Source organism: Mustela nivalis, assembly GCF_964662115.1.
Source record: "Mustela nivalis genome assembly, chromosome: 14".
NCBI lineage: Eukaryota > Metazoa > Chordata > Mammalia > Carnivora > Mustelidae > Mustela > Mustela nivalis.
The window spans coordinates 53,500,204-53,516,694 of NC_139033.1; the positions used below are offsets into that span (position 1 = coordinate 53,500,204).

The 16,491-nt window shown below is 38.3% G+C and overlaps 1 protein-coding gene and 1 long non-coding RNA gene across 2 annotated transcripts in view; one reads left to right on the forward strand and one right to left on the reverse strand.

The window, feature by feature from the left end:
• Window positions 1–16,491, reverse strand: part of LOC309848136 (uncharacterized protein) — a 439,793-nt gene that overhangs the window by 96,678 nt on the left and 326,624 nt on the right. The window contains exon 5 of the mRNA XM_082699331.1: window positions 10,493–10,609. Within this exon, the coding sequence (XP_082555457.1) occupies window positions 10,493–10,609 (117 nt within the window). The remainder of the gene's footprint in view (window positions 1–10,492; window positions 10,610–16,491) is intronic.
• The window catches only part of LOC309848137, a 67,281-nt gene that overhangs the window by 46,154 nt on the left and 4,636 nt on the right, over window positions 1–16,491 (forward strand). The window contains exon 3 of the long non-coding RNA XR_014302850.1: window positions 6,504–6,607. This is a non-coding gene — a long non-coding RNA (uncharacterized lncRNA). The remainder of the gene's footprint in view (window positions 1–6,503; window positions 6,608–16,491) is intronic.

A 16,491-nucleotide genomic window follows, 5' to 3' on the forward strand; every position in this document is an offset into this window, starting at 1 on the left:
ATATTTAGATACAAATCTAACAAAATATATGCAAGACCTATATGAGGAAAACTATAAAATTCTGATGAGTGAAATCAAAGAATTAAAGAGATTGAGAGATATTTTGTGTTGATGAATAGACTCAAGGTTGTCAAGATGTCATTTCTTCCCAATTTGATCTATAGTTTCAATGCGGTCTTAAAATCCAAGTAAGTTATTCAACATATATTAACAAATTGATTTGGAAAGTTTATATGAGATGTAAAAGACTCAAAATAGTCTGCACAATCTTGAAGAAGAAAGTTGGAGGAACGACACTACATAACTTCAAGGCTTCCTATAAAGCTACAGTAATCAAGACAGTGTGGTATTGGTAAATGAATAGACAAATAGATCAGTGGAACAGAATGAAGATCCCAGAAATAGACCCCCATAAATACAGTCAACTGATCTTGACAAAGAAGCAAAGCCAATACAACAGAGCAAAAATAGTTTTTTCAGCAAGTGGTGCTTGTTGAAAAACTGGACATGCACATGCAAAAAAAAAAAAAAAAAAAGTAATCTAGACACAGACCCTACTCCTTCACAAAAATTAACTTAAAGTGGACCATAAGCCTTAGGTTTATATAAAATGCAAAACTATAAAACTAGAAGTTAACACAGGAGAAAACCTAGATGACCTTGGGTGTGTACAGTGATGCCTTTCTAGATAGAACACCAAAAGACATGATCCATAAAATAAATAATTGATAAGAGGGTCCTCATTAAAATTAAAAACTTCTGCTCTCTGAAAGGCAATCTCAATATCATTGGACAAAAATATTTGCAAATTGGAGAAAATATTTGCAAAAACACATCAGATAAAGGACTGTTCTCCAAAATGTGCAAAGAACTCTTAAAAGCTAACAATAAGAAAACAAACAACCCAATTAAAAAATGAGCAAGACTTTAGCCGACTCCTCACCCAAAAAGACATATAGATGGCAAATAGCATATGAAAAGTTTCTCTAAATCCTATGCCATCAGGGAAATGTAAAGTAAAACAACAATAGGACACCACTTCACAGCTATTAGAAGGACCAAAATCTGAACACCCAATTCTGGGGAGGATGTTGAGGGAACTCTCATTCATTGCTGGTGGGAATGTAAAATGTTATATCCATTCTGGAAGATAGTTTGGCTTGGTCGTTTCTTACAAAACCAAACTCTTCCCATATGGGATCCAGCAATGGTGATGCTTTTTATTCACCCAAAGGAGTTGAAAATTTAACATCCACATAAAAACCTGCACATAGATGGTTGTAGCAGCTTTATTCACAACTGCCCAAATTTGGGAGCAACCAAGATGCCCTTTAGTAGGTCAATGGATAAATAAACTGTGGGACATCTAGACAATAGAATATTATCCAGCATTAAAACAGGATAAGCTATCAAGCCATGAGAAAACATGGAGGAACCTTAAATACATATTATTAAGAGAAAGCAGCCTATCAGAAAAGGCTACATACTGTATGATTTCAACTATATGACATTCTTTAAAAAGCAAAATTTTGGAAATAATAAAAAGATCAGTGATTGCAAAGGGTGGCAGGTAAAAGAGAGGAATAGAGCATAGAGGATTTTTAGGGCAGTAAAACTACTCTGTATGATATTACAGTGATGGATTTATATCATTATACATTTATCCAGATCCACAGAGTATATAACAGGAGTGACTCTGATGGTAAACTATGGACTTTGGGTGATTATGATATGTCAGTATAGCTTCATCCGTGATTACAAAAAGAAAAGTACCACTCCGGTGAGTGAGGTTAACAATGGGGAAGGCTATGCATATGTAGGGGCAGAGGTTATAAGGGAAATCTTTGTACCTCCTTCTCAATTTTGTCGAAAATCTGAAATTTCTCTAAAAGAATGAAGTCAAAAAATTAAGCTGAGGGTCCCTGGGTGGCTCAGTGGGTTAAGCCGCTGCTTTCAGCTCAGGTCATAATCTCAGGGTCCTGGGATTGAGTCCTGCATCGGGCTCTCTGCTTGGAAGAGAGCCTGCTTCCCTCTCTCTCTGCCGGCCTCTCTGCCTACTTGTGATCTCTTCTCTGTCAAATAAATAAATAAAATCTTTTTAAAAAATTAAGCTGAATCTTTTTTAAAAAATATATTTTTAATTTATTTATTTGAGAGAGAGCGTATCCGTGCTGCACTCTCACATGAGCGGAGGGAGGGGCAGAGGGAGAGCAAGAAGCCCAGCACCGGATTGGATGCTAGGACCCCGTGATCATGACGCAAGCTGAAGGTAGACACCCAACTGACTGAGCCACCCAGGCACCTAAATTAAGCTGAATCTTAAAGGAGAGTCTAGGAATTAGAAAGATGGAAAGAAGAAGTTAATGTAGATAAAATTAATATTTCAAACTATACACTCAGTTTCACTACTTTATTGCATCATAGCCACTTAACTTAGTGGTAGAAAAACTACAACTCGTGGGCCAAATCTGACCCTGTTTTTGTACTTCCTATGAGCTAAGTGATTTTAACTATTTGGAAAAAAATTAAAAATAATATTTATGGTGTAAAAAATTATTCAAATTTTAGTGTTTATCAATACAGTTTTTTGGAGCACAGATGTACCCTTTTGTTTATATATTGTGTGTGGCTGCTTACACTTTACAAAGGTAGAGTTCAGTTACAGCACAGACAGTATGGTCTGCAAAGGCTAGAATATTTACTATTGACTCGTTGCTAAAAATCTGCTGCTCTTGACTTAACATTATCTTGCAATTAAATTTCACCATCTCAGCTCAGAGCTCAAAATATACAAGGCATTTTCAGATGCTTTGTACTTGACACCTAGTATGCCTCCTCACCTATTAGTTCCTGCTCTGTCTTGTCTCTCACTTTGCTCTTCAATCCCTTTTTCCCCACTTCAGGGTCCTCACCTTTTATTCAAATAGCTGGCTCATAGACCCATATAAACTACTTCCCTTATTCTTCCCACTGAAAATTCCTTCTGTTTTGTTTTATTTTGAGAGGGCGATAAAATATTGAGTAGATACAAAAGAATAAAGTACCTATAGATTATAAAGCATAATAAAACAAACATCTATATATCCTCCATTTAGCAAAAAAGACAAAATACTCTCATTATTTCAAAAACTCCCTGGACATTCCTCACTCTTTTTACTATACCTTTGATATTTGAGTCTTGCCTCCTTGTTGAGGCCCTCCCAAATATCTCAAGCCAACACAGATGGTGCATGTAGCTTATAATGAGCACACAAACTTTAGTGATAGCTTGGAAATTTAGAATTTAGAAATTAGGTTTAGAAACTCAATGCATAAGATGAACTATATCTAAACCACCTCTCAATATACACAGCCTCATGTATAACTCTTTGCTTATAACATTCTACATGCCAAATATACCTATCCATAATCTTGAGCTCTTCTTCAACTAAGAAAGAAGAGAATTTCAGAGAAGTTCATTTTCCACACTTACTGAATATCTTCGGACAATTGAAAGATGGGTGTTCCTCACATTAACATGCTACCACCATTGGTGATTAAAATCTATGAAAACAACTACAGAGGCAATTAGGTCAACTTTACAACTTAAAATAAAGCCAAAGATGACTCCCTGTTAAACTGAGTTAGTGAAATGGGAATCTAAACACTCCCTCCATCTCCCTTGCCCTAACATGATATTTCAACTGCTTTTTATAAACACATGATGGTGGCTGAGGTTCAAAGAGACTATTGCGAAGGAAAAAGCCTTGGGCTCATAGGTAGGAGTACTGAGGTCTTGTTCTAATTCCATTGTGAATTCTCTCTGAAGAATCAAGAAGTAACTACTCTCTTGCCTTCAGTTTCTTCATCTGTAATTTCTGAGATGCCTTCGTCTCTATCATTCTAAATTCGTGGGCCGTTACCAACATCAACAGGTAACAATGTCAAGTCTTCCACATCTGTGCTCATCCCCTTCTTTTCAACCTCTGCCTCACCAAAAATGGCCAGCTACTCTACTCTGACTATTAAATATTATTAACCAAAGAAATGATTCTTGCTACTTTGAGAGGCATCAGAATTTAGGTCTGGAGATCTTTTATGTCCTTAGCATGATCCAACTGGTGTTCTGAAGCTCAGTTGATCAGGAAATGCTGAAAAGGGGGAGAATAAAACCACTCCTGAGAATTGCCACATAAACAGCTTCAGCAGTAGAGGCCATTAGAGGGAGATTAAGCTGATTTTGATATTACCAAGGAGGAATTGGCACCATTGGTGCCAACTTCAGTCTTGTTCCTGTGGTCCGAAACAGTTTACCTTGGAGGAAGTTGCCTGCCTCCCCAACACAGTTCACATACCTTGGTTTTTGTTTTGTTTGTTTGTTTGATAAGCAACAGTTCTCTATATTTACCCTATTCTTTAAGCCAAACATTTTCTTCTTTTCCTTTCCGGTACATACTCTTGACCACTCCCAAGTCAATCCTATCATGGTTCCACCTATACCTCCCTTACAGCAGATCAGTACTTCCTCTTCATGGGCTTTTCCCACCTCTGTGAACTTACATCTGATACATTGTTGGGGACCTGTTCCATCAAAACTTTGACCAACTACTGTATTTCACTCTCCAACTTCTGAAATACAGAAAAAAAAAATATGGATCTCTTCCTAAATCTTCAGAATAAAATCACTCTCTTTCCTCTGCCTTCTTTGCTTTTTTCTCTTTCCCTTCAGTGCTAGGCCCAATCCCCCCAAACCCTGAAATCTAATAAGATACTGATGTGCACCCAGAAATATGTGTTTTTCAAAAACTGTCCCACTTATCCTAAAGATGAGCACAATGTAAAGGAACAGTAGTCTGGAACATATATGAGAATCTAGGAAGAAACCAAAATAATCCCAATAGCCAAAATAAATTTCAAAATGTTTTTATATAAGGTCATTTCCCAGTTTCTCACAGAAAATTCAAAACCATAAATGAAAAACATGTGTAAGATTTGACTAAAAACATACATGACCATTGCACAAAAAAGTGACAGGTGATGACTCCCTCTAAAGGAGATGTGAAGCAGAAATAAGAGTAGTTGGAAGGGAAATGTTTTGTCTCCCTACAGCTGCTATCCCCTTCCAGGTCTTGGGAACAAGGGAGACTTTTGGGGGTTGTTCTTTTTTGGGGTTCTAGACTTCTAGTTAAGTAATAAGAATTTTGTCTTTATCACCTCAATTTCCTTGTGTGATGATTTAGATTCTTTAAAAAAAGAGAAAGATAGATCTCACTTGGGCCACAAGCCTAAATTTGAGGATCCAAAGATATCTATCAGACCTGGCAACATAGCTATTAAAACGTGGTACTCAGTAACTTTAATCTCCACATTGGCAAAGGAAGGGGTTCCTAGAGGTATCTACACCATCTTGAAATATGATTGCCAGAAGTCCTCTATTTTTTTTTTTTTTTATAAAGCTTGTCACTTCTCACACTAAAAATCGGAGACCACCCTCTTTCTCATTAAACTTGTGATGGCATTGGGAATTGCTTTGCATAACAGAATGTGGCAGTATTATTCTGGAATGCTTGACCCCAGAGAGCTTAAGAGGACTGGCAGCCTTTGTGTCTTTACTTTTGGAGTCCGCCCACCATGCTGTTAACAAGTACAAAAAGGCGAGAAGCTCCGGAGGATGATGTGCCATCTTAGATGTCCCAGCCACAGCCAAGCTCTCAGCTAAAAGCAACAGCATGAATGATCCTGCTCATCATTATGTGATGTAAAGTAATTGCCCAGTTGAGCTCTGCCTGAATTCCTGATGAACAGAATTGAGAGAAATAATAAATTGTGGTTTTAAGCTACTAAGTTTGAGGTCATTCATTATGCAGCAGTGGATAACTACAATATTTTCCCACACTCTCTCACTGAAAACCTCACAGAGTACAGCGGTTTAGATATTGCTTGGGGCATAAAAACAGAGAAAACCTCTCTGTGTTATAGCAGAGTGTATCGGTATTAGTAATAATGATCTTAAACCATTGTGATAACTTAAATGGCGCTTAAGGAAATAAGAATATCTGTCTAAGCTTGCATGATCTATTTTAGAAATAATCCCACTTGTTACATTTTTTGAAGATTAATACAGCAACTTTAAGGATGAGTAACAGGAACCTAGAACATTTGCTTATGTGAGAAGCTTCATTCCTGAGGAAGTTTGACAAATGATTCGTGCCTAGAAGAATTCTCTTGTCTTGAGATCAAAAGAGCCTGAAAAAGCTGAGATGAATGTAGAGTGATGTGAGAAACATCTCAAGGGTAAGGGTTGAAAAGTGGGAGACCAATCCCTAGAAGAACTCCCCTAACAGCCTACTGTGCATCCTGACATTATCATTGAGCATTACTTTCAGATAGAGTACCTCACAGAGGAGGGCTGGATCTTAGCCCCACCACCACCATGTATTCTCTGTAGGCTTTGGCTGAATTATTTAATCTCTCTCAAATGCTAGTTAAAGAACAAGTCTGAATACCACCGATTCTTCTTGCAGACAGACTCTACAAATTTCTGTTTGAGTGAAGAACATCGTATCTCCCTTGTGGAATTGCAACTGCTGGGCCAGTGTGACTTCCTGAGAGCCATGGGTTCATTCAGGTGAGGGTGGCTGACCTTTCCTGGTGTATTGGGTTCCTAAGCCTGCTGTAACAAAGTGCCACAAACCTGGTGGTTTAAACAATAGAAATTTGTTTTCTCACCATTCTGGAAGCCAGAAGTCTGAGATCAAGATGCCACAAGATTGGTTGCTTCTGGGGGTTTTGAGGGAGAATCTGTTTCATGCCTCTCCCTTACCTTCCAGAGGTTCATTGATAATCTTTGGTGTTCCTTGACTTGTTTTCATATCACCTTAACCTCTACCTTCATCTTTACATGATGTTGTTCTATGTGCAAGTTTCTGTGCCCAGATTTCCCCTTTTTAATATAAGGGATAATATAATAAAGACACCAGTCGCATTGATTTAGGGTTTACCCTAAGAACCTCATTTTAACTTGATTACTTCTGTGAAAGACCTTATCTCCAAATAAGGTCACCTTCTCAGGTGCCAGGAGTCAAGACTTCCATATATCTTTTGGGGGGGAACACAACTCAAGCTTAAATACCTGGGTCAATTGGGAGATGCTGTCCCACCCTGCAGAACCTCAGAACCTAAACACTGGCTATGCTTGATCATCCTTGGAAACAGAAAACCCTACAGATGCTTGTCCTGATATCTCCCAGAGATTGACTCAAGCTTCTTATTCCATCTTAGCCTGCAACTTCCAGAGAAAGTGTCCCACTAGCTATCCTAAGAGTAGTTATCCTGACAACCCTAACCAGCCTCAACTCCTACTGTGCCTCATTCCACCTGATACCCCAAATCTATCACCACCCCTGCAACTCACCCTCATCCTGTCCTTCACTCAACAGGCATCTCCCTGGATGCTGACTCCCCAGGCTCACTGCCAAACCTTAGCTCTCTCTATTTTTTTTTTTTTTTAACTTAAGGTAGTCTTTGTTTTTTTAAGTTTTTCTTTCCTAAGTGGGAAATGACACCATGCTGAATGACAAATGTGTCTATCCTTTGCTCAGGAACTGCAAAGGGAAAAAACCCAATCCCCACAAAGTAGGCTGGAATAGCCACTTAAGGATTCAGTGACTGTCGTAGTGCACATGCCTCCTTCCTAGTTAATTCTTTTACACTAACAACTGCTTTGGGCACCATAAATTATATACCTGTTTTGACTAAAAGATGTTGCGTGACAAGTGGTAGGGCTTATCAAAATCGAGTCAACATTACAGGTGCTGTCAGCATGATAGACAGAGAGGCGAGGTATAATCCCAATGGCTCCCTGATGAAACATATACAGAGGCTTAACCTAATCCCTGAAGGAATGACAAGGAAAGTAAGGTGAAAGACCAATTAGCCTCTTTCCATATAATCCGAAACTTATTAGTTGGCTATTTTCATTTCTTCCACTTCCTGACTTACCAGGTAGGAGCCAGGAGGTGACAAAAGCCAATGTTTTCTCAACAGAGCCATCTACCTGATGCTTTCTGGGGAAGATCTACCTTCCTTTTATTGGACTAAAATGATGTGTCTTATTTACCTGCAGCCTTTCGTTACTTATAGAGAGTTGTAAAAGGTAGCGTATTTGTCCTTTTCTCCCCCGCCCCCCCCCCACAAATGGGGGTAAGTAGGCACTTGGGAGAAGCACTAATTTTCTAAAATGCCATCGGTCAGTTACTGAGTTCCCTTTTTGTGTTTACCCTCTGTTAGTCATTGCCGAAGATACAAGGAAAAGAGAAGCAATATTCCATGGCCTATCAGAGTCTAGTATAGGGAAGAAAATAAAACTCTACTGTAGGAAGAGAAAATCTTAATGATTCTGCTATTTTTCCATATGATGAAATTTCTTCTTCCTTTTAGTAAGACAAGGACTATCTTTCAGGGTTTTATCCAGCTCTGGAGATGGGATGCCCTGGGAATCCCTTTCACAGACTCATTCATTCAGCATCCTTTGTAACCAATGGCATGTAGTTGAAGAGATGCTAATCAGGGGTCACAGTAGCATCTGTGGTAATATTTGATGGCCGAGGCCAGGAATGAATATGCATGGCTTGCATTATACAGTTTTGCTGCAGTGAGGCTATGTGTTCACGATGGGGACTTGACTGAAGGTCAATGTGACTAAAGCTGGGAAGCCACCGTGAGTAGGGTGAGGGAGTCAAAAACGTTTCCTTCATGTGAGGGTGATGATCTTTACAGTGTTCAAATGTTCCACCTTGGCCCCAGTAGCCATTCCTCCTAACTGAATTCTCCACATAACCTGTCCTCAAGGGGCTAATAAAAGCACCTCTGGTGTCCTCTCCTGGGACAGAGGTCTGTCACTGTCATCAAAGGGCCTCAGCCTCCTAACAACCTAAGTAATGTCCCTAGAAATGGAGCAAGTGCGGTTAGGAGAAACCCACGCTAATCATTCTGGCTGTTGTTTCTTTTCTGCTCTCTTTGCCCACATATGCCACTTTTCCCCCTAATCAACTTCAATTAAATTTAACTTAACAAAGATTGATAATAATTATCATTGCTGTAAAGAAAAACAATCTTTTCTCTTCCCATAGTGTTTTTTATTTTTTTCTAAACCATTTTCACATACTTTAATTAATTTAATCTTTAGCATCTGCCCTGTGCCCAGGCAGGGACAAGGCACTGTGAGGAAAGCGAGAAACAAATCTTTGCAAGCCTCCTGAGTGGCTGGCATGCTCCCTCTCGTTGTATACACAGGCCATGGTGACCAAAAGCATCGGGCCTGAAGTCTATCAGACACAGCTACCAGACTGGAGCCAGGGCTCCTTTCTGAGAGGAGAAAATGGAAATCTGGCACCCTGGCACCCTGAGCCTCCTGCCTTTGCTCCATCACAGTCCATGATCTGCCTGGCTCCCCGAGGCTGCTCCCCACCCCTGTGTTTACAGAGCTGCCACATCTCCTTCCGAGATAACCTCCATGTTTTTGTTTCTAATTTTAACCTCATTCTGATCCTCTACCTGCACTTCCCCTTAACTTCTCCAGGTTCGTTCATGTTGCATTTTGGCTCTCAGCTGGGTTTGCAACTCCTCCCAATTTAGCAACATCTGAAAATTTAATTAGCGGGTGGTTGTCTCCTTCTTCCATATAATTAATGAAGATGTTAAAATAAAACTGGATTAAGAACTTATTACACTGTAATTTGCAAATCATTGCCAAAGTTACCAGATAAGCTCTAACAAGGCAGAGGGGAGAGGGGTGAGGGTGTCTAAGCCATCATGGCCCTTACCTCTAAGCCAAGGGCCATATGGCCCAAGGAGAGGAGTTCAGGCTGGGAGTCAAATGGGTATTCACTGGGAGTCTGTCACTAGGAGAAACTCCCCGGTGATGAACCACCTCTGAACCCGAAGGCACAGGCAGAAGAACACCAAGGTAATTTCAGTTCAATAAACTGAGGAGTTGGGTAGACTTTTATTTGAGGATGCAACACAAGACGTGATCCATTCAAAAGGAAGGGAAGGAACGGAGAGGGGAAACCTGTATTTCTCACTGAATACTGTAATATTAATAAGTCTGTCTTGAAGCCTGAACAAAATAATAAGTCAAATCATAAAATCACAGGACACACTTACTCCTAAATGGCATTATTCTTGGCTAGTGATGAGAGCCAACTCACGTCAATAATAAGAGAGTTTCTAACATTTAAAAATAATAAGCAATGAGAAAGATCTTGCACCTAATTTTATCTCAGACCGTTCACAAAAAAGCCCATCTTTGCTTTTGTACCTTATGCTGGCCTTAGAATTTCCCCTATTCCCCTCATTCCTTCTGACCTAGCATCTCTCAGCTGAATCTTTACCTTCATTCTCTCTTCCGTACTTTGATATCCGTGACCCCACAACTCTCTCCCAGCTCCTTCATCTGCTTGACAAACTCAATTTCATGTCTTTCCAGCAGGAACAAAAAAAGTTCCCTTACCTGATCCTATGTACAGGACAACCCCACACATGGTCCCTGTGACACCCCTGGTTCAGGTGGCTCTGCCTTCCACCTGGGGGCTCCTTGCTGGTCATGTCCACCCAGCAGGGAGCAAACCTGGAAATAGGATTAAGTGCAATTATGAAGGACAGGCACAGAGTAGATTATTAAAGGAGTGACTAGTATAAGCAATCTTAGCTTCATAAAGCAAATATTAAAGAGCTAGTGCTATAGTATAAATATTTCTGTCCCTTCAAAATTCCTGTGTTTAGGAAACATAACCTCCAAAAAGAAGATACTAGGAGGTGAGGTCTTGGGGAGGTGATTAGGCCATGAGTGGAGTTCTTCTGAATGGGGTTCATGACCTTATAAAAGGGGCTGACAGAGTTGCCATTTGAGGATACAAGGAGAAGTCTGCCACTCCGAAGAGGGCCCTCAATCAACAAGGCTGGCAGCCTGATCTTGGACTTCCATCCTCTGGAACTGTGAGAAGGAAATGTCTGTTGTTTATAAGCCACCAAGTCGGTGGTATTTTGTCATAGCAGCTCAAACTGACTAAGACAGGTAGTCATACTTGGGGACCTTTTTCAAGAAACTAAATGTTGAAGAATATAATTCATGAATTTGGTTTTATTCCAAAGCTCTTTTGTTATGTTCAACATACAACTATGTTAGTTAGAATTGACAAGTCATGCATGACATGACTGCCTTACTGGCCCAATATGGCAGATTCCAAATGAAGTTTGGTATCAGAGACATTAATTTCTATATTGGAGCCCTTTGTATTTCTTTACATCAATATACTGGAAAGAAAAAGCCTATTTTGTTTAAAAAAAAAAAAAAGAAAGGAAGGAAGGAAAAGGAAATAAAAGACAAAGTAGTGACTCACTCAAGGGAATACCTTGAAACGGGTGTAATTTATAAAACAAAATACCCTTAATATGACAGCAGTCAATTTAGCCTGATATAAAAGAGGGTCTGTGTTTTCTTTCATTTATATTTTTATGATATGTAATGTCTTTATAATTTCACCACTCCACATCAAAGCCGCCAACCGCTGAGCGCCTAAATAAGTAGCATGTGAAGAAAATGAATGAAATGCTAAATGTCCCATTACGTCCACAGAGAATATCCTTCTATTTGGAGTCAGGAATCTTAAATTGAGACGACAAATGAATGGTTTTCACTCCAATGGAGGGAGAGTTTTGGCAACTTTATTACGTTCAGCATTTGAATGGACTAAGGGGGAAATATAGAAAGAAATGAAGTTTTAAAAAATAATGTGTTTTTGGTGTCTGAGCTCTGGCTCTAAATGTCAGTTCCTCTGTGAGACAGAGTGATGGGGACAGTAGGGGGCATAACACATGCATAAAAACTCCAGGGAGCCCGGAGAGGAGGGCCTGTCAGTGGTGTGATTTCTCCAGCACAAAGAAGCTATTTGGAGAATCTTAACAAGTTCCAAAGTGTTTGGCCCAACACATTAGGACTGACATCAACAACTGAAAAGCAAAGAATGTGTTGAGCTGGTTAAAGGAAATCACAATAATCAGCAGCTCTTAGAGCACTTAACCACAGACACCCAGGGAGACCCAAGGCGAGGGAAAAGAAACAGGGCGGTGACTGCAGCACCACCCGGGAGTTCATTGACTTTTAAAAAATCTGCCCAACGTTCCAGAGGAAAATAGGATGAGTGCTATAGTGAAGACAAGACAGCTACCGGCCCTTCGTACCTTATGCACCCTGGTCTCAGGGCATCCACTTTCGCAGACCCTAATTCATTCGTTCTTAGAGACTCAATATCTAAAACTTCTATCTTTCATGCACCAGATCCTACCTCTCTCCTCTCTTTCTCTCACCATTTGCAAATGTCCATATAGACTTCCTCTCAATATGGCGATTTGTGCACCCTTAATGATGGCAAGGAAATAGGCTCACTAAGTGAGTTGTGGTGGGCTCTGAATCAGGAAGTGGGACATTTTCAAGGCAAGACATTTAACTTTCTGGTCAAGAATTAAGCAACCAACAAAGAGCACAGGACCCAAATAGGGCAGATATACTGTGAGTGTTGTGATCACAGTTACAAGGTGAACAGTTAGTAACCAAGTCAATTATTGATTCTTTGACTGAGGTTGACCTGAATCTTTGTAAATATGTGAGAAGCTATGTTTGACATACAGGCAGTCAGAGCATGGTAGGCAGAGGCTTTCCCTCCTATAACTTTCAGGGTCTGTATATTAAAGAAAGCGGTTTATACCTAGATAAGAAAACAAAACAAAACAAAACAACTGGGTAATTCTATTTCTTATCTAGGTATAAACTGCTTTCATTTACATGGAGGTATTTTCCTCTTTTAATGGAAAAATAATATCTGTACATAGCAAATAGGTATTAAAATTGCAACATAATGTAAATCAGAACATAAACTTTGAAATTTGAGTACTATTCTTTTAAGACAAAAGAACCAATCAAAAGGTTCTTCATCTCTGACCTCAGTTTTCTAATTACAAGAACAAATGGATTGGATTATATAATTCTAAAGTCCCCTACAGTCTTAATATTGTATGGTCTTTAACAACACAAATAATAATATCACAACTACACAATAATGGCATATCAACAACAACAATCTTGTCAACAACCATTTGCTTAACGGTTATAAAACATGAGACAGTGCGCTAAGTGGCTTATGTACTTTACTCCACTTAATCCTTGCAATAACATTATGAAGAAAGAATTACTGTTCTCATTTTTATAGATGAAGACAAGTACGTTTCCCAGCATCACAAAGCTTGTGGATGCCAGCATTGGAATTCTAACTCCCATTGCATCTCAAATCCTGTGTTCTTCACTTAAAAACAACTATTGAATATTTTCGTTTTACTTCGCATGGTAGGAGGGGAAGACTAGCTGGGAGAAGCCAAGAAGTAGAAGTGTTTTCACTAATATTTTTTTACAATACTATCAAAAAGACCCACATGGGAAAGAGAGAACCGTACAGTTTGGTATGTGTGCAAGTGCCAGACTGAAGAGATGAAGCAGTAAGAACGACAGGAGTTTTAAAAAGGGGAGATCATTATTAGTTTGATTCTAGCAACAGGCCTAGTTGGAAAGGGTTTCATGTCACTGGGCTCTCCAAGGAGAGGAAACAAGGCCGACAGAAAGGCCAGGAGGGGCTTTTCTGGTGGGAAAAAGCCCATTAGCAAAAGCAAATGCTGGAAGTATTATGGCATGAATGAAGGATGAGTTTGCTTTATCTGGTTTGGAGGAAACTCATAAAGCTTGAGATTTGGGAGTAAAAAAAGAAAAGAAAAAAAGCTTATTGTATTTCCTTTGAAACTGAGAATTCAGCGATAACCAATTCACTGTAAGTTATGATTAATTCATTCACCTTTGTAAAATGTGATCAGCACTTCTGGACATCCAATATTATGTTGATTACTACCTTCAAGCATCTAACGGATGAACCACAGGTATTAGGATCAACCAGGACCCCTTGCTAAAAATTCAGATTAACTAGTTCTCATACAGACCCACTGAATCAGAGTCTTTGCAAAATGAGCCCAGGAATTTATATGCCCAAATGCTTTTCAAGTGATTAAGATGCTTTATTGAAGTATAGTTTTTATGAGATAAAATGCGCAAATTTTAGATACTTATTTTGATGAATTTTGACAAACAGATACATCCATGTAGCCTTCATCCCAGTGGAGATATACAACATTTCTTGCACCTCGGTTTCTTGGGCTCCTTAGCAGTCAATCCCAGACTGGTCCAGGTAACCATTGATCTTGACTTCCAATCCCCATAGATTAATTTTGTCTGTTCCAGAACTTCATATAAATGGGGTCACACAGGGTATACTTTTGTATACTGGCTTTTTCCTCTCAGCATAAAGTCTGTGAGATCAATCTCTGGGCCTCAGCAGTTTGTTCATTTTTATTGCTGAGTAGTAAGTACCCCATTAAATGAATAGACCATGATTTGTTTATCCATAGTCTTATTGATAGATGTCTGAGTGGTTTCCAGTTTCTGACTGCTGTGAATAAAGTCATGTGACATACTTATATGTCATTCATAGACAAATGTTGTTATTCCACTTAGATACACAGTTAGGCATGACAGTATTGGGTCATGGGGTAGGTGTGTGTCTAGCTTTAAAAGAAAAATAATCAGTTTTCTCAAATGACTATCTGTACCATTTAATATTCCCACCATCACCATGTGAAGGTTTCAGTGGTTCCACACCTTCACTTGATAATGTCAAACTTTTTAATTTCACACATTCAAGGTCAACCTAGTTTTTTTATGGTTAGTGCTTTTTTGTGTCCACAAGATCTAAAGATTTTCAGGGCCTTTATCATAATTCAAAACATTTCCTAATTTCCTTATAATTTCTTCCCTTTGATATGGGTTATTTAGAAATGTATTCTTTAATTTTGAAATATTTGGAGGTTTGTCTATGCCTCTTATTGTTAAGCATTTTTAATTTAATTCCACCATGATCAGAAGACATATTTTATAAGATTTCAATTTCTTGAAATTTATGAGATGCATTTTATGGATCGATATATGATCTAGCTTGATGAATGCTCCATGTGCATTTGAAAATAACATTATTCTGCAGTTGTTGGGTGTGGTGATCTGTTAATGTCAATTAAGTCATGCTGGTTTTAATGTTGTTTCAATTCTGTATATCTTAAACGAATTTCTGCTTATTTATCCTATTAACTATTACGAGAAGGTATTAACACTTCATCTATGATTGTATTCAACCTGTTTACACTTAGATTATGACTTGTTGACTGTATATATTTTACTTTTATAACCAATCTGACAATCTCTGTCTCTTGACTTTTAGTTTATTTGCATTTAATACAATTATTTATATGCTTGAGTTTAAATCTATCATATTATTTATGTTCTATTAACTTCTCTGTTTTGTTTTTATTTTTGCCATTTTGAGAGGTTAATTGAATAATTTTAGAATTCTTTTTTATTTCCTCTATTGACTGTTTTCCTACACTTCTTATTATTACTTTTCCTTGGCATGCTAGGAATTATAATACGTATCTTTAATTTATAAAAGTATCCTTAGAACCAATATTTTACCAGCTCACACTCCACACGTGCAATTTACAAATGTAAAAACATCAAATCAGTTTATTATTTTTTTAATAAACATTCCATTTTTGGCATTTCTTTTAAGTTGGTCATAATCAGGCACATTACAATATTACATAAAATCAGTTTATTCTTATTACACCACCACCTTTTATAGTATTATTGTCATGTGTTTTATTTAGCTTTACCTTATAATGATGTCATTTTTGCTTTAAAGAGTTTATTTGCCCTCTAAAGAAATTAAGAAAAGAAAATTTGAAAGTGAGTCTTCTATATTAATTTGTATGCTTTCCATTGCTAGTGCTTTTCATTTCTTCTTGTGGAACCAGATTTCTATCTGATATCGTTTCCCTTTGGCTTGATGAATTTCCTTTAATATCTCTCATAGTGCAGGTCTGCCAGCAACAAATTTTCTCAGCTTTCATTTATCTGCGAATGTCTATTTCACCCTCATTTTTAAAGGATATTTCACTGCATATAGATTCTGGTGGTTTTTTTTTTTTTTTTTCCTTCTAGGGTTTTTTCTTTCTTTCTTTCTTTTTTAGGGGATTCTAGAGTTTTTGTTTTGGTTTTCGTTTTCCTTCTTTCAGCACTTTAAAGACAGCCATTCCATTGTCTTCTGGCCTTCATTGTTTCTGACTGAAAATCAACCATCTTTCATATTATTGTCCCACTATGGATAATGTGTTGATTTTTCCTAGTGCTTTTGGTATGTTCTTGTCATATCATTGTCTTTGGTTTTCAGCCATTTGAAAATTATATCAGTACCTAAGTTTGGTATTCTTGATATTTACTCTCCTGCAGCTTTTTAGTACAAATGCAGACTACTGATTCCCACTTCAGACCTACTATATCAAAGTCTCTGGTAGTATGACAAG